At 41.0% G+C, this 23,102-nt stretch overlaps 1 protein-coding gene across 2 annotated transcripts in view; it reads left to right on the top strand.

Moving 5' to 3' along the window:
• The window catches only part of RIMKLB (ribosomal modification protein rimK like family member B), an 89,688-nt gene that overhangs the window by 8,706 nt on the left and 57,880 nt on the right, over nucleotides 1-23,102 (top strand). The window contains exon 2 of one of the 2 annotated variants that reach the window (XR_003121874.1): nucleotides 8,367-8,593. Coding sequence is in view for 1 of the 2 variants with exons in the window: in XM_025403192.1 (XP_025258977.1) it covers nucleotides 8,363-8,593 (231 nt within the window). In the remaining variant the exon portion in view is untranslated. Of the gene's footprint in view, nucleotides 1-8,362; nucleotides 8,594-23,102 lie in introns of both variants that reach the window. The other variant, XM_025403192.1, reaches the window with a different exon arrangement.

Here is a 23,102-nt window from a genome sequence, read left to right as displayed (position 1 = left end):
TTGTTCAGTTCCCACCTATGAGTGAGAACATGCGGTGTTTGGTTTTCTGTTCTTGTGATAGTTTGCTAAGAATGATGGTTTCCAGCTGCATCCATGTCCCTACAAAGGACGCAAACTCATCCTTTTTTATGGCTGCATAGTATTCCATGGTGTATATGTGCCACATTTTCTTAATCCAATCTGTCACTGATGGACATTTGGGTTGATTCCTGGAAAACAGTATGGCGATTCCTCAAGGATCTAGAACTAGATGTACCATATGACCCAGCCATCCCATTACTGGGGATATACCCAAAGGATTATAAATTATGCTGCTATAAAGACACATGCACACGTATGTTTATTGCAGCACTATTCACAATAGCAAAGACTTGGAATCAAGTCCTGAGTCTTGAGGAAGAGTTCTTCCTCAGTTTTTGCTTTTTAGCAAGACCTTCAACTGATTGGATGTAGCCCCTCCTCATTATGGAGGGTAATTTCCTTTACTTAAAGTCAGCTGATTAGATGCTAATCAATATGCAAAATACCTTCAGCAATGTGTAGACTATTTTTTGCCCAAACAGCTTGGAACCATTGCCTCACCAGGTTGACATAAAATTTAATGATCACAATGGGGAATATAGGTGCTGAAATATTTCTGTGAATAAAAATACATTCTCTGTTTTGTGTTTTGTTTTTGAGATGGAGTTTTGCCCTTGTCACCCAGGCTGGAGAGCAATGATGCAATCTCAGCTCACTGCAACCTCGCCTTCTGGGTTCAAGTGACTCCTCTTCCTCAGCCTCCCAAGTAGCTGGGATTACAGGAGCCCACCACCATGCCTAGCTAATTTTTGTATTTTTAGTAGAGACGGTGTTTCACCAGGTTGGCCAGGCTGGTCTCAAACTCCTGACCTCAGGTGATCTACCCACCTCGGCCTCCCAAAGTGCTGAGATTACAAGTGTGAGCCACCGTGCCTGGCTTTTTTTTTTTGGACTGAGTTTCGCTCCTGTCATCCAGGCTGGAGTGCAATGGCACAATCTTGGTTCACTGCAACCTTAGCCTCCTGAGCAGCTGGGACTACAGGTGTGCACCACTACGTCCGGCTAATTTTTTTGTATTTTTAATAGAGACAGGGTTTCACTATTTTGGCCAGGCTAGTCTCAAACTCCTGACCTCAGGTGATCCTGCCCACCTCAGCCTTCCAAAGTGCTGGGATTATAGGCGTGAACCACTGTGCCCGTCTTTTTTTTTTTTTTTTTTTTTAACATGCTCAACTGAGGCAACAGTGGGTGGCGTTTAGTTAGGTATGCCCAGGAGGCCCATTGAAATGGATTCTGAAATTTAGTTGAGAAAGAAATATCTAGTGGGTCAGTGGTTCTAAAATAATAAAGTTGAAACCCAGCTTTGGATGACATTTCTAGAAAGTGGAAAGCAGAGTTTAAGAGTGAAACTCGGAGGATCATGTACAGAAGGAGAGATGTCAGGAGGAAAGTCACAGAAAAAGAGACTTGACAGCATACCTAAAATTTAATGAGAGAGCATGGAAAAAACAACATTCAGTGTGCTTTTTCCTGTTCTTTCAGCAACACCAATCAACACAGAAGATCCATTGATGGAGATTTCTCCTCACCAACAATCATTTCTGCTACGGACACCAGCTAGGTGTCCTTTAATTCATTTCTGACACTCTCCCACAGGTTGAGTGCTCCCACAGGTTAACTGCTCAGTCCCCAAAACTACCCTCTACCATGCCCCCCACCAGTACAGGCCTGTGGACTTCAGCCAGAAGGCTGACTGGCTTTAAGTTGGAGTTCCCACCAACCCTGTCTTTGGGTTTAATTTGCTAGAGCAGTTTACATAACTCAGGGAAACGTGTTTACGTGTATATTATAAAGGATACAGATGAAAAGGTGCATAGGGCAAGGTATGGAAGAGGGCCAGGGAGTGTCTATGGTCTTCCTAGGTGTGTCACCCTCCAGGATCTGCTATGTGTTCAGCTATCTGGAAGCATTTTGAGCCCAATCCTTTTGGATTTTTTTTGGAGACTTCATTACATAGGCATGATTCGTTAAACCACTGGCCACTGGTGATCAACTTGACTGTCAGCCCATCTCCTCTCTCCAGAGGTTAGGGGATGAGACTGAAGGTTCCAACCCTCTAATCATGACTTGGTCTTTCTGGTGACCAACCCCCATACTAAAGCTGCCTAGGGGCTGCCAGCCATCAATTATTAGCATACAGAAAGACATCATTTTGGAGATTCTTATGATTTTAGGAGTTGTATGCCAGGAAACAGGGTTGAAGACCAAATACATGTTTTGTAATATCACATTTTTGAGAGACACAAATTTGTTATTTTTTTCCACAAACCTGATTCAGCTCCTGTGATTCCTATCCTAGAGTGGATAGTGTTGAAAACAAGTTTTGAGTAGTATAGTTTTTTATCCTATGTACAGTCTTTCCTGAAGCATGTCTGTATTAACTGACAAATGGAATAAATGCTATTAAAATTCTATTGTGTGTTACAAAAGACTTCTATACAGATTCTATTGTGTGTTACAATAGAGTTCTATACAGATTCTATTTTATATTAGTATATGTATTTTTTCCCTTTAGCTTTATTTTTCTTCAGTAGTTGGAATTTTGAGCTCATATGTTAATAGATTTTCTTAGTAGTAAGAGGTACCTTAATATCTTCAGATGGTAGGTTGTGATTTTTTGCTTTTTCTGTGCTAGAAGAAATACCTTTGGGAAGGGTCCTCACAAGAAAGATGAGAGGGTGAGAAATGATCTTTGATTTTAACTTTTTTTCTCTTATTCTATGATGTAATAGAAATCTTTTATGCTCTCATTTGTCCTCTGTTGACACAACCTGTTGAATAGGTTGACACATCCTTTTGGAAACTCTCAATATTTGTAATGTATTTTGAGATTTCGACTCTAAACATTGAACTTTTCCTTTGTTTATTAAGGAAATTTGATCCAATAGGAAACAACACTTAAGTTTTAGATCCCAGAATGTTGACCTGAAAAAACTTTTAAAGTAGAAAAATTATTCCTTGGGTTGGTCTAATATGGGAACTAAAAGTTGGGAGAAACTAAGTGGTACTTTCTAAACTATTACCTTAGAAAAAATATAGGAAATCTTAAGCAGTGAAACAAATGTCTGTTTATTTTCTATTTCAGAAGATGAATGAAGCATTTTAAGATTCCCATTTGATTAGTTTTGCCTGAGTATTCCAAGATGCAGTGCTGATTTTTGTTGGTATGCTGATCCAGAAGTTTGTGTGGGAAAACTGTATCAAAAACAAATTCTCGTGGTAGAATTTCTCTTTATTTCAAAAAAAGTACTTTTTTCAGTAGTATTTATTTGGCGTCTGATATTTATACATTGTTTTTCTTAATATACTGGAGGGAATAAAGAGAGGATGGGATTGGTTGTCCTGAGCTTACATTCTAAGAGGGGAAATACTATACGGTACTCATCTATATGTGGACGTTTGCAAGTGCTGCATTTATGTTTCACTACTGGAGAATATTTTCTTACAGCTACCCTATTGAGTAACCAAGTTTACTCCTTTAAACTACTAGGAAAAAAGTAACCATTTTATTTTATAGAGGACTCTACTGTCGTTTAAAATAGTGAATATTATCTGAATTTTAAGATTCTGGATCATTAGCAGGACTGTCATTGGTGTACTTTTGAGCTCCTGTGCTATTTAGATTTACTGGAATCCTTTTGACTTCTTGTCAGCATTTCTGTTTTTTTCTGTTTTTCTTTTTTCTTCTTGTCAGCAGATGGGAAAAATAGAAAAGTAGATGTTTTAAAATTCTGTTAAGAAGAGGAAACAGGTGTGCCCAAGGCTAGGTGCGAACCATTGAGGGGCAGAAGCAGGCAGGCACGCCTGGAGCCTCTACCTTTGGGATTGAAGTCTTCACCCAACATTTCTGGCATCTCAGATGTGAATCCAGTTGGAGCAACCCTAAGAAGGCAAGCAGCTGTTGCTGCAGCAGCCCTTGGGGAGGCCCCATCACTTGGGCACGGAGGAAGGCTAGCCGCATGTCCTCTTGTGGGAATGGGAGTGTACCACTGGACAGGTTTCACTTTCCCTGGTTTCACTTTCTGTGGTTTCAGTTACGCCCTGACACAGTACAATAGGATATTTTGAGAGTGGGAGAGACACCGCATTCATGTAACTTTTATTGTAGTATATTGTTATAATTGTTCTATTTTATTATTGTTAATCTCTTACTGTACCTGACATACAAATTATAGATATGTATGTTAAGGAAAAAACATATATATGGTGCAGTACTATCTGCAATTTCAGGCATCCACTGGGGGTCTTGGAATTATCCCCTGTGGATTTGGAGGGACTACTGTACGGGTAATCAGAGGTTTAATGTAGAAAGTGTGTTTTTTGTTTTGTTTTGAGATGGAGCTCTGTTTCTCAGGCTGGAGTACAGTGGCATGGTCTGGGCTCACTGCAACTTCTAGCGATTCTTCTGCCTCAGCCACCTGAGTAACTGGGATTACAAGCACGCACCAGCATACCCGGCTTTTTTTTTTTTTTTTGTATTTTTAGTAGAGATGGAGTCTTAATCATGTCAGCCAGGCTGGTCTTGAACTCCTGACCTCAAGTGATCTGCCCACCTCAGCCTCCCAAAATGAGCTACTGCTCCCCACCAGTTTCTTTCTTTTTTTTTTGAGATGGAGTTTCGCTGTTCCCCCCCCCCCCCCCGGCGATCTCCACTCACTACAACCTCCGCCTCCTGGGTTCAAGCGATTATCCTGCCTCAGCCTCCCAAGTAGCTGGGAATACAGGCACCTGCTACCATGCCTGGCTAATTTTTGTAGTTTTAGTAGAGACGGGGTTTTGCCATATTGGCCAGGCTGGTCTCAAACTCCTGACCGCAAATGATCCGCCCACCTCAGCCTCCCAAAGTTCTGGGGTTACAGGCAGGAGCCATCATGCCTGGCCTAGAAAAACATGTTGACTGGAAGCTCTGTGGCTCTTCAGAGGGGAATATTATTATTTTCTGATTTCAGAATCATTGTAGCCCATGTAATTTCTGATACTGATGTGTCAGCAGCAGAACATTTCTCGTTCCCAATTGCTAGTGACTCTAACCTTCCATCCTGACTGCTATTGGGGCAGCAACTGCCCCACTCAGGTGAAAACCACTGTACAATGAAATTAATCATCAATTGGCAGGGCATGGTGGCTCACAGACGTAACCCCAGCACTTTGGGAGGCCAAAGTGGGAGGATTGGTTGAGGCCAGGAGTTTGAGATCAGTCTGGGTAACGTAGTGAAACCACATCTTTACCTAAAAAATAAAAAATTAGAGACTGGGCCTGTTGGCTCACACCTATAATTCCATCGCTTTGGGCAACACGACAAAAACCCCTATCTACTGAAAAGAGAAAAGTACAAAAATTAGCTGGGCATGGTGGTGGGCATCTGTAATCCCAGCTATTCTGGAGGCTGAGACAGGAGAATTGCTTGAACCCGGGAGACAGAAGCTCCAGTGAGCCAAGATTGCACCACTGCGCTCCAGCCTGGGTGGCACAGCGAGACTCCGTCTCAAGGAAGAAAAAAAAATTAGCCTAATGTGATTTGCTCGTGTCGTCTCAGCTGCTTGGGAGGCAGAGGAGACAGGTAGATCACTTAAGTCCAGGAGTTTGAGGTTGCAGTGAGCCGTGAGCTGTGATTGCACCACTACACTCCAGCCTGGGTGACTGAAACCCTGTCTCAGAAAAAAAAAAAAAAAAAAATCTGCAAATGGGTGAGTTTCAAAAGCCAAGTGTCAGGCCAAGGCACGGACATAGCTTCACAGTGTTGGAAGTCAGTGACAGAGTCTTTCAATAACTACTGATTACAAACATTTTAAGGGCATTTTTACAATTCTTTCATCAAGGGAAGCTGGGGATATTCTATCTACATCAGGTATTCTGGTGTGACTTTTTCTTTTGTGGAGCTTTGCTTTCTGAGTGAGACCTTCCCAAGTGGCCTGGAAGGCCCTGTGTGGCTATAACCTCTTCTTTTAATGAGCGTAGTATCTGTTCGGGTACAGCGTCTGGTCAGGGACACACTGTGGCCTTTCCTGTGATTGTCCACAGGGAAGAGACTGAAATGCAACCCATAAAAAAAGTCCCATCAGGTTGAATTGACAGTGCAGGTTTGCACTGTACCTTTCCCATATGTGGTTAAAATGGAAATCTCTTTTCAAGAAAAGTTTCATAAGAGAAAAATTTATCAGAAACATTGTGTTTAAGGAGGAGAGAGGATAAGGTTTACTGCCTGTAATATGCATGGAATATTCTGCTGTAGGGAAGCCATAGTGTTTATATATTTTTCATTTTAATGAGCCTGGTCCTTATCTTCTTCTGTGTGTGTGTGTGTGTGTGTGTGTGTGTGTGTATGTGTGTGTCGGAATTTCGCTCTTGTTGCCCAGGCTAGAGTGCAATGATCACGCAACGGTTGCGTGATCTCGGCTCACTGCAACCTCCGCCTCCTGGGTTCAAGCAATTCTCCTGCCTCAGCCTCCCGAGTAGCTGGGATTATAGGTGCCTGCCACCAAGCCTGACTAGTTTTTGTGTGTGTGTGTGTGTGTGTATATATATATATATATATATATATATATATATAAAAATTTTTTTTTTTAGGTAGAGATGGGGTTTCATCATGTTGACCAGGCTGGTCTCGAACTTCTGACCTCACTCAGGTGATCCGCCCAGCACTTTGGGAGGCTGAGGCGGGCAGATCACCTGAGGTCAGGAGTTCAAGACCAGCCTGGCCAACATAGTGAAACCCCATCTCTACTAAAAAAAAAAATAAGAAATTAGCTGAGTGTGGTGGCTGGCACATGCTACTTGGGAGGCTGAGACAGGAGAATCACTTGAACCCGGGAAGCAGAGGTTCCAGCAAGTCGAGATCACACCATTGCCCTCTAGCCTGGGTGACAAAAGTGAAACTCCATCTCAAAGTAAATAAATAAGTAAAAATAAAAAGTTGTTAAATATTCAGAACTGCTAACCCTAGAGCATCCGATGTTAAGTTAGCATGGTTCCTTCCTAGTATGTGTGTAAGCTGAGTTACTACCATAATCCGGTTTAGATACCCTGCTTGTTTAACAGAGACTTAAGCCTTTGAGGCAGTGGATTGTGGGGTAGTAGGTTAGTTAAGAGAGAGGTAGGTGGTCAGGTGTGGCAGACATGGCATTTCAAGGTACTTGGGAATGTGTGCTGTTGGCTCTGGTGGTGCCCCTGCCAGCAATGCTCTGCTTTCAAACCGTGTGCACTGTGGAGCAGGCCCTTCTTGCTGGTACCTGGAGGATGGATCATGTCCAACTGCCACTATTCAGGAAGCTGCTGGTCTGTACAGCCTTTCCTTCCTGCAGTCTTTGCCGGGGACCTTTCCTTTTGTGTTAGGTGTGCCGTATTATCTGGAATAATACTTGAATGATACTTGACATTTTGTTTTTTTTGTAAACATTAAAAAAAAAATCTTTTTGTTGCTTGTTTTGAAACTTGTAACTTTTTTATTCTCAGGAAGATGATTTTTAATGTTGCATTGTTCATGATACAAACTCGAAGCAACACTATCTGGAAAAATGTCCTTTTTTAAATTTTGGGAAACAAGCTGCGTTTATTTTTTAAAATTCTATTTATAGAAAGAATAAAAACATTGAGTAAGAGCATGCTGTCCTCTGGCTGAAATAAATGAAATGTAGTGAATGGACCTGGACATTTATTTTGGTTATTGAGAGCCCTTTTTGCTCATTCTCCAAGTATTTATTTTGACTAAAGCTACTGTGTAAATGACTTTGTCATTGAAGCTTACCTAGTAAGATAAGTGCTACTACCTGTTTTTTTTTCTACATACCTATAACAAAACCAAGGAAGAAAATTGAATATAAAGTTAACCACAGATACAAAAATATACTTAAGTGGGGTTTCTAGTGACGGGAAAGATGGAGATGTATTGATGATTGGAATTTCATTTCATATCAAGAACAGAATGTTGAGGGAGGAGATAAAACAAAAAGTCAGTGTTCAGATTAAAGTATATTTCTAGACAATATGTAATATTGGGAAGGGTATTTAAAGTTTCTGCTAAGTGACCAGCTATAGTTATTAAGTTGCAGTGCCAGTTTCCCCAAGGAAAAATGGAGAAATCGTATTTCTGAAGAGGTGGTCAGTTTCCATATTACTAGTGTATAATTTTAGTTTGAATGAAGGGGAAACAAATAATATCTCTACACTTGTTTTTTCTTGTTTATATAATTAGTATATAATCTCAGCATTTATTTGTATGAAATCCAGAAATCAAGTAGATTTCTTGATTTACCTTTTATGTATATTTTCTCTTCCATCTAGGTAGACATTACATCCAAGAGGAAATAATCCAGGCAAGGAAGCACAAGCTAATCAAGATGTGTAGTTCTGTGGCTGCCAAGTTGTGGTTTTTGACAGATCGTCGCATCAGGGAAGACTATCCTCAAAAAGAGATTTTACGAGCGCTGAAGGCCAAATGTTGTGAGGAGGAACTGGACTTTAGGGCTGTGGTGATGGATGAGGTGGTGCTGACAATTGAGCAAGGAAACCTGGGTAGGTCTATACTAAGTAATCTTTTAGATTTTTACCTAGAATATGATGAATCTGCATGTTTTAGGAATAATTAGGACAGAGGAATTCGTAGCCTTGTCATTACTAAGTGTTTTTTAATTATAAGGTCTAATATATTTTATGGAAGTAATATAAACAATATTTATTAACTTTATTAGGAAACAGTTGTGAGGGAAATTAAAGATGACCTTCAAAACAGATAAACAATAAAACAAAGTAGGCACATGCCTATAGTTCCAGAGGCTAAGGTGGGAGGATCACTTGAACCCACAAGTTCAAGTCCAGCCTGGGCAACATTGAAGACACAGTCTCTGAAAAATAAAAGTAAAAATGATTCTCAAGTTCCTTTCACTTTTACTGTCTTCTAGTTTTAAAATACTTTGTTTATAAGGTGCTCCTAAGGAAATTTGTATCTTTGGAGGTTCTTTCATTAATACTTGATTAATAAATCCATGTGATTCCTTTTTATAAAACACTTTATACATGTAATATAAACTAATATGGTTTTTCTTATAGGTGAGTGTCTTAATGATTTAACTCAATTGGTGATAAATATTTCTAGTATTTTTAGTATTTCGTATTTGTTTTATTACTATAGGGGAAGATATCCTGGAAAAGTATAGAAATTCTTTAGTACTGATTTTCAGGAAACTCTTAAATTTTTGCTTTTGAAAGTTTTATGGCTTACTGTAGCTAAATTGGTAGTTTCTGTCAGGGAGCGTTATATGGTGTCATATAAATGGACTTTTTGACTGACTTTCAGAAAATACTTCATAATTTAACGATAGTATAAATACATTTTAGATCACTTTCTTCTTTTGTGACTAGAATTACACTGAAGCCCCATGATTTAATTTCCTAATCAATGAAATGGAGAAAGACAGTTATTGTGAGAATTAAGGCTATGCAAAGTACAATAAAATCTTACCTTTATCTGCCCTGGTAGGATAATTTCATTCATAGGCTAACAGATCTAGAATCTTGTCTAAATTAAAAATGTTACCATCGGTTGAGTATCACACTAAGTATAATCTGTTAGCAAACATCACTTTTATTTTCAATCCTCTTGTAACATTTATTTCATCCACAGTACTTTTGATCAGTTATTGTTGCCAAAAATGTTTCTTTGTTGTTTCGCTCAAGTGGATAAGTACTCTTGTTCTTTTTTTTTTTTTTTTTTTTTTTTTTGAGACGGGGTCTTACTTTGTCACCCAGGCTGGAGTGCAATGGCGTGATCTCAGCTCACTGCAACCTCTGCCTCCCAGGTTCAAGCAAATTCTCCTGCCTCAGCCTTCTGAGTAGCTGGGATTGCAGATGTGTACCACCACGCCTGACTAATTTTTGTATTTTTAGTAGAGACCGGTTTCACCTTGTTGGCCAGGCTGGTCTCGAACTCTGAACTCAAGTGATCCACCTGCCTCGGCCTCCAAAAGTGCTGAGATTACCGGCATGAGGCACCATGCCCACCTACTCTTGTTCTCTTGAATGTACTGCCTTTATCAGGATGATGCTCACTATTTTATTTTCAGTGTAATTCTCTTTTCAGTATATATTGCCTGGGTCCAATACCTAGTTATTTATATTCAGGAAATCTGGGATGAGAGTCTATTTCATTATTTCATTAAGGTTTTTTTTTTTTTTTTTTTTTTGAAACGGAGTCTCGCTCTGTCACCCAGACTGGAGTGCAGTGGCCGGATCTCAGCTCACTGCAAGCTCCGCCTCCCGGGTTTACGCCATTCTCCTGCCTCAGCCTCCCGAGTAGCTGGGACTACAGGCGCCCGCCACCTCGCCCGGTTAGTTTTTTGTATTTTTTTAGTAGAGACGGGGTTTCACCGTGTTAGCCAGGATGGTCTCGATCTCCTGACCTCGTGATCCGCCCGTCTCGGCCTCCCAAAGTGCTGGAATTACAGGCTTAAGCCACCGCGCCCGGCCTTCATTAAGTATTATTTCAGCATTTACTATGTGCTGGGTAGTGGTATGGTATACAAAATAAAATATAGTCTCCTCATGTATTCTAAAGGATAAGGTCAATATTAGTCAAACAATCACACAAATAAATGTAAAGTTATAACTTTGGTAACATATGAATGAAAAGTATGAATGTCACTTTGCACCCCTCTTACATCTGTGACCAAGATCCTTGATCAAATCAAGGTAAATCTCTAAAACTCAATATTTGTGACATACTTGTTCAACTTACACAGGTTTTTCAGTATAAGTGTATGTAGTTATTATTGAAATTGGAGTCAGAAACTCAGACACTTTATTGTATTGAGAGCCATGTTCTTGAAGTCTGCATGAGAAGAGACATGCCAGTGTAAAACGTTAGTTCACTCAACACCGCTCCTACAAGACTTCTGGTGGTTGGAAAACCAAAGGCTACAGCCATAGATCCTTATGAAATCCAGTGGCTACTAAGTAATAACACAAAACGTGGGAGGTAGAAATGGGCATCTCTATTTTTTAAAAGTGTGTAGGTTGAAAAGGTTCTGGGGTTGAAAACCATTGCTCTTGATATTTTTCCCAGTTACCTAGTGAACATTTTCACTTTATTCTCAGGTGGCATTTCTGTGTCATTCTATCACAGTGGAACTTACTTTTTTCCATCAAAACTATCTTGTTATTTCAGCTTCTCTGTCTGTGTTTGTAATATCACCTTTCTCCCGTTGACCTAGTCTTACCGTTAACATGTCTTTTTTTTTTTAATCCTCAAGAGCCAGTATGCTACAAAATTTTGTTGCTTTTTCCTTCTAAGCCATAAATGTTCTATCTTCTCACTATCCTGGGTCAGGCTATCATAGCTTCAATTTTTTTTTTTTTAAAGACTAAAAGTGAAGTTTTAATTAATAGGTAAAAGAAAGAGAAAGGAGATCAGCTCTTCTGTGAGAGAGAGGGGCACCTGAATGGGGCTTCCCATGGCTTCAAATTTTAATGACTTTAGTTAGCCCTCTAGCTTTTTCTTTCTTTCTTTCTTTCTTTTTTTTTTTTTGAGATGGGGTCTCGCTCTGTCACCCAGGTTGGAGTACAGTGGTGTGATCTTGGCTCACTGCAGCCTCAACTTCCCAGGCTCAAGCAATCTTCCCACCTCAGTAGCTCTTTCTTTTTCAAAACTGTCTTTTCCTCTCTAGCATTTTTACATCTTCATTAAACACAACTTTTATCATCCTAATATTCTTTTAAAAATCTTCAGAAACTTACTTTTCCCCTGTAGTGTTAAATCTAATTTAAAAATTTTTGATACTTTTTGTTGATGCACCTCCTATATATTCAGGCATTTCTAGAAGGGTTTTTTCGTTGTTGTTGTTTTTAACATTTTTCATGTATTATTTAACTCTCATATCTTACGAGGGAGGTGATATTACCATTATGCAGATGAGGAAACAGGCTCTTTCACAGAATTAAGTGGAGAGACTTAAACAAATTGGGATAAGGGAAATGTTCTAAAACTGTGGCTATTTTGCATGATACAGTGAAAATACTAAAAACCACATTTCTATACTTTAAATGGATGAATTTTACAATATGTGAATTATATGTCAAGAAAGCTGGTTAAAAAATGTTATACACATCATTTACACATTACACGTCATTTATACGTTATCTGTGCAGTGTTTTCACAGTCAAAGACTATAGTTATAAATGAGTAGAAGACATAGAAGTTCTTTTGCTTTTCCTTTTTTTTCCTCCTCATTGCCTCTCCCTTTGTGTCAGTGTATGTAAAACTGCTCTCTTGAACTTCTCTCACAAATCTGTTCTAGCTCCAATATTAGTCTTTTCTATTAACGGTATCCTCTTCCTAGCCTAAGCTTGAAGAAATCATAGAGTCAGCTTTCTTCTTCATTCTCCCTTACTTCCAGATATAATGTTGTAAAAGACTTGTCTGTTTTGTTTATAATGTATCTGACATAATGTCTGTTCTTACTACTGCTAATGAAATCAAAGTTGCCTGAACTATTATAGTAACCTCTGAATTTGTTTCCACTTTAAACTCATCTTCTAATGTACTGTAGTCAAATTAATCTTTCAGAATTACAGTGCTAGTTATATTTGCCTTTCCCAAATCCGGTTTATCGTTTTATTGCCTAATCCTCCAAGTTTTGTTGTTGTTGTTGAGTATCTTCATCGGTTAAAAACTTTTGAAACATTCACCCCAATATATGCCTATTTTAAAATAGTGAATATTGTACTATGCTATTGCCTGTTGTAGGACTGTCCTTGGGCTAGCAGAATTGTATTTTCCCTGTTCATCTCTTTTACTGACAGTGTGGCCTTGGATTTTCAGCCTCTGTGCCTCAAATTAAAACCATCCCCCGGCAGCAAGTGTGCTGATTTTTCACAACTATCCCACTGTGGTCAAACTGTGCCAGCTAATCTGGTTGCATTTCCACCTCTGTGGAAACGGAATCAGACCTAGGTAAAAAAAGGCCATAGATTTCCATTGTTCATACCCAGAGTTCTAGCAGGTTTTTGTTGTTGTTGTTTTAAATGTGTCTCAATTTGTCTGTCTTTGGTTAGTTACCAGAGCTCTGAAATAGAATTGATAAAAATATTTCCAGTTTTGTACTTGTTCTTTGGGGTGAAGGTTTGTTGACCTCTTTTTAAAAATATAGCTTCGGCCGGGCACAGTGGCTCACCCGTGTAATCCCAGTGGCTCACGCCTGTAATCCCAGCATTTTGGGAGGCCGACGCTGGCAGATCACAAGGTCAGGAGATTGAGGCCATTCCTGGCCAACATGGTGAAATCTATCTCTACCAAAAATACAAAAATTAGCTGGGCCTGGTGGCGTGCGCCTGTAGTCCCAGCTACTCCGGAAGCTGAGTCAGGATAATCGATTGAACCCGGGAGGTGGAGGTTGCAGTGAGCCGACATAGCACCATTACACTCCAGTCTGGCAACAAAACGAGACTCTGTCTCAAAAAAATACACACACACACACACACACACACACACACACAGATATTTTTAGTAGAGACAGGGTTTTGCCATGTTGGCCAGGCTGGTCTCAAACTCCTGACCTCAGATGATCCATCCGCCTTGGCCTCTCAAGTGCTGGGATTACAGGTGTGAGCCACCACGCCCGGCCTATGAATGTTCTTAATGGCATCTAGAATGATGAATGTCTTTCAGAAGTTTTTCAGCTTACTTGCCAAGATCCTTTAGAGGAATCACTGTGGCAGCTATCGCCTTATGAAATGTATTTCTTAAATTATAACATTTGAAAGTAGAAAGTACTCCTCTTTGTCAGCTGTCTCAGCAAGTTAAAAAAAAAAATTACTCCTTGATCCATGGGCTGCAGAATCCATGTTGTGTTAACAACTATGAAAACAATGTTAATCTTTTTGTACATCTTCATCAGAGCGCTTTCGTGACCAGGGGCATCATCAGTGAGTAGTCATATTTTGAAAGGAACCTTTTTTTTCTGAGTAGCAGGTCTAAAGATATTTAGTAAACCATACTGCAAACAGATGTGCTCTCATTCAGGTTTTGCTGTTCCACTTAGCATAGGCAGAGTCCATGTAGCATAACTTTTAAGAACCCTAGAATTTTTGGAATGCTAAATGAGCATTGGTTTCAACTTAAAGTCACCAGCTGCCTTAGCCCCTAACAACAGAATTAGCCTGTCCCTTGAAACTTTAAAGCCAGTTATGGACTTCTCTGTAGCTGCTATCAAAGTCCTAGAGGGCATCTTCTTCCAACAAAAGGCTGTTTTGTCTACATTGAAAATCTGGTGTTTAGTGCAGCCACCTTCATCAATTATCTTAGCTAGATCTCTGGATAACTTGCTGAAGCTTTCACATAAGCACCTGCTGCTTTACCTTGCACTTTGCACTGTTACGCTGCTTTACCTTGCACTTTGCACTGTTACGGAGATGGCTTCTTTTCCTAAAACCCATGAACCAACCTCTGTTAGATTCAAACTTTTCTTCACCTCCCTCAGCCTTCACAGAATTGGAGAGAGTTAGGGTCTTATTCTAGATAAGGCTTTGGCTTAAGGGAATGTTGTGGCTGGTTGGATCTTTTATCCAGACCACTAAAAGTTTCTCCATATCACCAATAAGGTTACTTTGCTTTCTTATCATTCATGTGTTCACTGGAGTAGCACTTTTAATTTCCTTCAAGAACTTTTCCTTTGCATATACAACTTGTCTAACTTTGGCACAAGAGGCCTAGTTTCTGGCCTGTCTCACCTTTCAAAATACCTTCTTCACTAAGCTTAATCTTTCAATTTAAGTGAGAGATGTGTGACTATTTTGCCCTTGAACACTTAGAGCCACTGTAGGGTTATTAACTGGCCTAATTTCAATATTGTTGTCACAGGGAATAAGGAGGCCCAAGGAGAGGGAGAGAGATAGGGAAGCCAGTTGGTGGAGCAGTCAGAACATACACATTTATTCAGCGCCATCTATGTGGTCGCAGTTAGTGTCGCCCATTTATAATAGTAACATCAAAGATCACTATAACATATAATTAAAATGGAAGTTCGAAATATTGTGAAAATTATCAAAATGTGACACAAAGACACAAAGTGAGCACATGCTGTTGCAAAAATGACACTGATTGATTTGCTTGACACAGGGTTGCCACAAATCTTCATTTGTAAAAAACACAATACCTGCAAAAGGCAGTAAGTTGAAGCACAATAAAATGAGGCATGCTTGTATATTTAATCTAATTGGAGTTTGCTGGGCCTCATGGATCTAGATGTTTATTTCTCTCTAGATTAGGGAACTTAAAAAAAAACTGTTGTCTCTTTGTCTTCCTCTTTTCCTTCTGGAATATCCATAATGCGTATTATGGTTCACCTGACACTGGCCTATAATTCTCATAGGCTTTCTTTGGTTCCCCCCCCCGCCCCCCGCTTTTTTTTTTGAGACAGAGTCTCTCTCTGTCTTTCAGACTGGAGTACTGTGGTGCAGTCCTGGCTCACTGCAACCTCTTGCCTCCTGGGCTCAAGCAATCTTTCCACCTCAGCCTGCCAAGTAGCTGGGACGACAGGCACGCACCACCGTGCCTGGCTAAGTTTTATTTTGCTTTGTTTTGTTTTGTTTTGTTTTGTTTTTGTGGAGTTGGGGTTTTGCCATGTTGCCCTGGCTGGGCTTAAGCAATCTGCCTACCTCAGCCAGAATGCTAGGTTTGTAAAAGCGTGAGCCACTACACCTGGCCATTCTTCAATCTTTTTCATTCTTTTTTGTTTCTGTTTCACTGACGTGGTAATTTCAGTTGATCAGTTTTCAAGTTTGCTTCCTAGGGAAGATTTTCAATTCAGTCATTTGTTTTCTCTAGCTGTAAAGTTCGTTTGATTTTTTAAGAAATGATTCTCTTTGTTGAACGTCTCATTTGGTTCATTTATTTTTTTCTTCCTGATCTTGTTTATTTGTGTATTTGTATTCTCTTATAGCTCACTGAATTTCTTTAATAAGATTATTTTTAATTCTTCATCAAGTACTTGGTAGATCTCCATTTCTTTAGGATCATTTACTTTTGCAATATGTTGTTATTTGATGGTGTCCTTTTTTCTGATTTTTTTCCCCCGATCCTGAGGCCAAGTGTTGGTGTTTGTGTATTTGTTGATGTGCACACTTATTCCAGTCCAGTGGCTTTAGCAGAGAAAGCTTTCCAGTAGTCAGCTCATGCAGAGATTTCTGTATGGTGTGGTCTCTGAGTGGTTTGGACTGCAGCACTGGGCCTGGAGTCTAGCTTCATAACTGCTTCACTCAGACCCTGAGCCTGAGTCTGCAGGTATGGGCCAGGTGTTGGGAGAGGCTTGGTACCTGTGTCTGCAGGTGCTGACCTGACACTGGGATAGGGCTGGAGGTTAGATCTGCAGGTCCTGGCCTAGAAACTAAGTCCTCAGTTACCAGCCTGGGGTATGGTGCTGTGGGGGACTGCCTGTCACTGGGTTTTACTGATATAGAGCTGGTGTTGGGATCTAAGGCACATCTGTTACTTGCCTCATTCTCCTGCTTAGGGTTAGTGGAGGGGAGATGTAGGTAATGTGACACCATCCTTCTTACCCTCTTTAATGCATTTGTCTTATTTCTGTGCTATACCCAGGTACTATAATTTCTCAGTTGATTCTTTAGCTCTGATAAATGTATTTTTGTTCCCTGGTAGTTGTTTAAACTGTTGTTTCTGTGAGATGACAAGCACTGGACCATCTTATTTCACCAGCTTGCTAACATCCAGAATATTACTTGTTACACAGACGTCAGACATCCCAGGTCCCGATGGAGGCAGGCTTCTTATTGAGGTGAAGACTTTTCTGAAAACCCCATATGCAGACTGTCTGCTAGTTACAATTTTCTCCCCTCGGAGAGCAAAGGATGTTCTACTTTCTTTTTTTTTTTTTTTTTTTTTTTTTTTTTGAGCTGGAGTCTTGCTCTGTCGCCCAGGCTGGAGTGCAGTGGTGCGATCTCGGCTCACTGCAACCTCCACCTCCCGGGTTCCAGCAGTTCTCCTGACTCAGCCTCCTGGGTAGCTGGGATTACAGGTGCATGCCACCACGCCTGGCTAATTTTTGTGTTTTTAGTAGAGACGAGGTTTTGCCATGGTGGCCAGGCTAGTCTCACCTGAGGTCAGGATGCTGTACTTTGAAGTCATCCTAGAGTTGCATCTGCCCAAAGTCTGCAGCTAGCCTCTTTGCATATGTTCTGAGCCTGCGGGGCACACGAGCCCTGGCAGAGGCCACAAGGGGGCAGGTGGGAGCCAAGGGGAGCCCTGCTGTAGAGTGGCTGCTGGGTAGGGCTTTAGCGCCATATAAAGCTGGTTTAAACATCTCTGTGTAGGTATGTGTGAGCATAAATTTTCAACTCCTTTTGGTACACACCAAGTAGCACAGTTTTCCTGGACCATATGGTAAGAGTATGTTTACTTTTGTAAGAAACTGCCACACTGTCTTCCAAGGTGGTTGTACTGTTTTGGTTCGTTTGTTTTTTGAGACAGGGTCTCACTGTGTCACCCAGGCTGGAGTGCAGTGGTGTGATCTTGGCTCACTGCAACCTCCGCCTCCCAGGTTCAAGCAAGTCTCCTGTCTCAGCCTCCCGAGTAGCTGGGACTACAGGCATGTGCCATCTTGCCCAGCTAATTTTTATATTTTTAGTAGACAGGATTTCATCATGTTGGCCTGGTTGGTATTGAACTCTTGACCTCAAGTGATCTGCCTGCCTGAGCATCCCATAGTGCTGGGATAACGGGGCGTGAGCCACTGCGCCCGGCCCAGGTTGTACTGTTTTGCATTCCCACCAGCAATGAATGAGAGTTCCTGTTGTTCCACATCCTCTCCGTTGTTTCATGTTGTCAGTGTTCTGGATTTTGGCCAGTAAGATGTAATGGTATCTCTCACTGTTAAAATTTGCAGTTCCCTGAAGACATGACATAAAGCACTTTTTTGTATACTTGTTTGCCATCTGTATATCTTCTTTGGTATGGTGTCCAGGTCTTCTGCTCATTTTTAAATTGGATGGTTTATTTTCTTGTTGTTGAATTCTAAGAGCCCTTTGTATGTTTTACATAACAATCTTTTGTCAGTTATGTTATTTGCACATATTTCCTCCCAGACTATAGCGTGTCTGAAAATAATACAGCTATTTTTCTACACTTTCTTTTGGTTAGTACTAGCATGGTATATCTTTATCCATTTGCTTTTTTATTTTTAATTTTTAAACTTTTAATTCTTTTATTTTTTACCCACAGGAGTTTACTGGGCCATTTTATGCTTTTTTTCATTTTATTTACTGTTAAAATACAGGTTTTTCTATATTTACAATAAATTTTCTTATAGATGACACGTAGTTGGGTCTTGTTTTTTGATCCACTCTGATAATCTCTGTATTTTAATTGGAATATTTATTGACATTTACAGTGCTGTTGATATGGTTGAATTAACATATCATGTTTGTTACTGTTTTCTCTTTGTTGCCCTTGTTTTTCTTATTTTTGTCTTCCATTATTTTTTTTGCCTTTTGTCATTTTAATTGAGTGTTTTAATTCTGTTTTCCCTCCTTTCTTAGCATTTCATTTATGTAGCTTTTTAAAGTGGTTACCCTAGGTTTGCAATATACATTTACAACTAATCTAAGTCCACTTTTAAATACCCTCCTCATGGGTAGTACAAAATATTGCTAATTCCTCCCACCAGTCCCAGAGATCATTGCTGTTATTCATTTCCTTTAAGTGTTAAATGTAACTGTATGTGTGTGCCTGCATGCACACGCACACACACACAGTGATTATACATGCAGTCAAATAAAGTTGGCACTTTGGGTTTTGTTGTTGTTGTTTTTGAGAGACAGAGTCTCGCTCTGTTGCCCAGGCTGGAGTGCAGTGACACGATCTTGGCTCACCGCAACCTCTGCCTTCCCAGGTTTATGCAATTCTCCTGCCTCAGCTTCCCAAGTAGCTGGGACTACAGGCATGTGCCACCACACCCAGCTAATTTTTGTATTTTTTTAGTAGAGACAGTGTTTCACTATATGTAGATCAGGCTGATCTTGAACTCAACCTCAGGTGATCCGCCCGCCTCGGCCTCCCAGAGTGCTGGGATTACAGGTGTGAGCCACCTCACCCAGCCACAGTTGGCAGTTTGTATCCATGGGTTTTGCATCTGTGAATTTCACATTCACAGATTCAACCAAATGCAGATCAAAAATCTAGTATTTTTGGCCGGACATATTGGCTCATGCCAGCACTTTGGCAGGCTGAGGCGGGCAGATCACTTGAGATCAGGAGTTCAAGACCAGCTGGCCAACATAGTGAAACCCTGTCTCTACTAAAAATATAAAAATTAGCCAGGCATAGTGGCGGGCGCCTGTAGTCCCAGCTACTCAGGAGACTGAGGCAGGAGAACTACTTGAACCGCAGGGGTGGAGGTTGCAGTGAGCCAAAACCATGCCACTGCATTCCAGTCTGGGCAACAGAGTGAGACATTGTCTCAAAAAAAAAAAAAAAACTAGTATTTGTGAACACATGATGAAATATATTTGTCTATCAATACATGCATACATTCGTGGAATGCAAAACCCACAGTTAGGGCCAACTCTCAGTATCCATGGTTTCTGCATTGCCAACTAGGGGAACTTGAGCTGCTTGTGTGCATTTTGGTATCCGTGGGGGATCCTGGAACTAGTTCTTTCTTAGAATTCCCATATCCTTATATTATCCATCAGTTTTTGTTTGTTGTCTACTATTTTGTGGAAGTCCTTAGCCTATGAATCACAGTCTTTTAAAATCCTACCACTCCGCTACATCTGTCTCTGGTTAGTTTAGTTTTTGACTCTGGTTTAGTTTCTTCAGACTGTGTTTTTGCCTTTTCAGATAACTTGTATTTTGTGGTTGAAAGGTGGGAATTGTGTAAAAGAAACTGGAGTAAATACGCCTTTAGTGGTATAGTGGGAATGTTGGGGGAGGTGAAGTATCCTATGATTAGGTCTCTGCCTTTTGGTGAGCCTCTGCTACTGGACTACAAACATAACTAGTGTATGCCAATTATTTTTGTTTCCCTTTAGGTGGAACATAATGTCCAGAGGGGGCTGGAGTTTTGTATTTTTCTCCCCCTAGGTAGGTTAGATTCTAATAAAATCCCAGCAAGTTAGTAGCTTAGTCTTCTAAGCTTACCAGAAACTGGAAGTCCTACTTAGGCTTTTTTAATTTTTTGAGACGGAGTCTCACTGTGTTTCCCAGGTTAGAGTGCAGTGGCATGATTTTGGCTCACTGCAACCTCCACATCCCAGGCTCAAGCAGTTTCCCACCTCAGTCTCCCTAGTAGTGTGCCACCATGCTCTGCTAATTGTGTGTGCGTGTGTGTGTGTGTGTGTGTGTGTGTGTATGTTTGTTTTTTAAGAGATAGAGTTTGCCATTTTGCCCAGGCTGGTCTTGAACTTTTAGGCTCAAATGTTCCACTTGCCTCTGAAGCAGAATATTTCCCTGACCACTTCGCAGATGGGAACTGGAGTGCCTGGGCTCCAGCACGGGTGAACTCCACTCACTGCTCCACCCCTCATGGGAGGGGGAGCACAGGTAAGTGGGTGCAGGAGTCAGGGCAAGTGCTTTTGGGTGCCAGCAAGAGCAAACTTATACTGGCCCCACCGCAGTGTGTAGGGGAGGGTACCACAACCTCTGAAGCCCCAAAGGAAGTGTTACAGTGCCCTTTTAGCTTTGCCATCCACAGATGACTTAAGTGTTAACAAGTCACTGGAGGGTCAGCGTGACAGCCTTTTGCACCCACGCTTGTGGCACCCAGGGTCTTGTCCGGTGTCCAGGAGCAATGAGGTCGCATAAATGAATCGAAGGTGGTAAATGTGGGGTATTTTGTTGCAGATGAAAGTGGCTCTCAGCGGGAAGCTGAGAGGGGATGGAGCGGGAAGGTAATCTTCCCCTGTAGTCCAGCTGTCCCTTTGAAGTCAGGCTGCTTCTCTCTAATGTCTAACCGTAGTCTCCGATGTCCAGCTGCTTCTCTTTATGCTGGCTGAGCCTGGGGTTTTTATGGACACAAGATGGAGGGTGGGGAGGGGCAGGCCACGGGTGGTTTTGGAAAAGGCAGCAGTCGAGCAGGAAAACAGGGATGTAAATTCTTACTTTGGGCCATGGTACCAGGCTTTTTTTGGCTTGAGGGTCGGGCCCTCACCAGAGACCTGCCCTCTTTTGCCCAGAATTTCCCTGGCTCCTGTCGCTATGACCTCAGCCTCCCAAAGTACTAGAATTACAGGCATAAGCCACCATGCCTGTCCATTTTATGTGTTTGCTACATTTTGTTTATCCACTTTGCATTCCCATCAAGAGTGTACAAGCGTTTGAATTTTCCACATCTTTGTCAACTTATGTTTTATAATAGCCATCCTAATGGGTAGAAGTGTTATCCTATTGTGGTTTTGATTTGTGTTTCCCTAGTGATTAGTGATTTTTAGCATCTTTTCATGGACCTATTGGCTATTTGTATATCTTTGGAGAAATATGTGTATTCAAGTCCTTGGGATAATACTGACACAAGAGTTTAAGAAATTGTCAGGCCTTTTCTGAGCATGTGTTTTGACTGGCCTTGGCTGCTTTTGTTCTTTGTGTGTGTGTGTTACTGGGTCTCTCACTCTGTCACCCAGGCTGGAGTACAGTGTTGCAGGCATGCATCACCACATCTGGCTAATTATTTTATTTTGTTTTTTAGTAGAGACAGGTCTTGCTGTCTTGCCCAAGCTGCTTTTGAATTCCTGAGCTTAGGCAGTCCTCTTGCCTCAACCTCCCAAAGTGCTGGGATTACAGGCATGAGCCACAGTGCCCAGCCACCTTGGCTGCTTTTAGATGTCTTAATTTCCCAAATAGTCTCATTCTAGCTTGGTCTCAGGGCCTGAGATGGTCCGTTACATGTCTCCAGCTATAACAGCTTGCCCCAGGCATTTGCTGGACTGTAGCTGGCTTGCAACTTTTCCAACCTGAGAACCTAGTTAAGTGAAACAGAGACTAGCCCTTAAACAGATCCGAGTATTGCTAATGAGATCTGCCCTACACCCTCCCATTTGAGGTAGGGAATTGGGCTGCCTAAAGTCTTCTAGATCAAGACAACTCTGCATTGTGGAAAGGGTAGGGCAAGGGTGAATAAAATACCATCTTTTCTACCATTTTCAATGCAGCTCTTTCTTTTTTTAAATTTTCTTGGAGACGGGGTCTTGCTCTATCGCCCAGGCTGGAGTGTAGTGGCGTGATCTCGGCCCACTGCAACCTCCTCCTCCCAGGTTCCAGAGATTCTCCTGTCTCAGCCTCCTAAGTAGCTGGGATTACAGGCATGTGCCTTCACGCCTGGCTAATTTTTATATTTTTAGTAGAGACGGGGTTTCACCACGTTGGCCAGGCTGGTCTCGAACTCCTGACCTCAGGTGATCCACCCACCTCGTCCTCCCAAAGTGCTGGGATTACAGGCATGAGCCACTGTGCTGGGCCTCCTTTCACTGTTTTTCAGAGGTTCTGTAAGATTATTTTAGCCAGTTCCTTTTTTTTGTTTGTTTGTTTTTTAATGTTAGGCAAGGAGGGGATGATGAGGGCTTGGAATTTCCTATTCCACCACTTTGCTGACATCCTTTAGTGGTTCTTTAAGCTCTGGTCAGCAATTGGTAATCTTTGCTGTGTGTCTGGAAATGTCTTTTTATTTGCTTTATTCTTCAATGACAGTTTAGTTGGGTTTAAAACTGTGGAGAGTCAGTTACTTTGTACTCCAGTATTTTGAAGATGTTGTTTTTATTTCGGCATCTGATATATGTAGAATAGTCCTGTCATTTATAGTTAATCTGATATTCCTCTTGGATACCTGTGGATTTTTTTTTTTTTTTGCTTTTGCAGTATCTCAAGTGAGGATATATGTTTTTTTATCCTTTTGAGGATTTGAACATACTTATTTTAAAGTCATTTTAGATTGCTTTATCATGTTTGTTTCATCAGGATAGAATTCATCTCTTGATTTCTAAGTTTATTGCCTGTTTTTCTTTTTTTTTTTTTTTTTTTTTTTTT

Source organism: Theropithecus gelada, chromosome 11 (genome assembly GCF_003255815.1).
Source record: "Theropithecus gelada isolate Dixy chromosome 11, Tgel_1.0, whole genome shotgun sequence".
NCBI lineage: Eukaryota > Metazoa > Chordata > Mammalia > Primates > Cercopithecidae > Theropithecus > Theropithecus gelada.
This window is presented reverse-complemented; position numbering and strand designations above follow the sequence as displayed.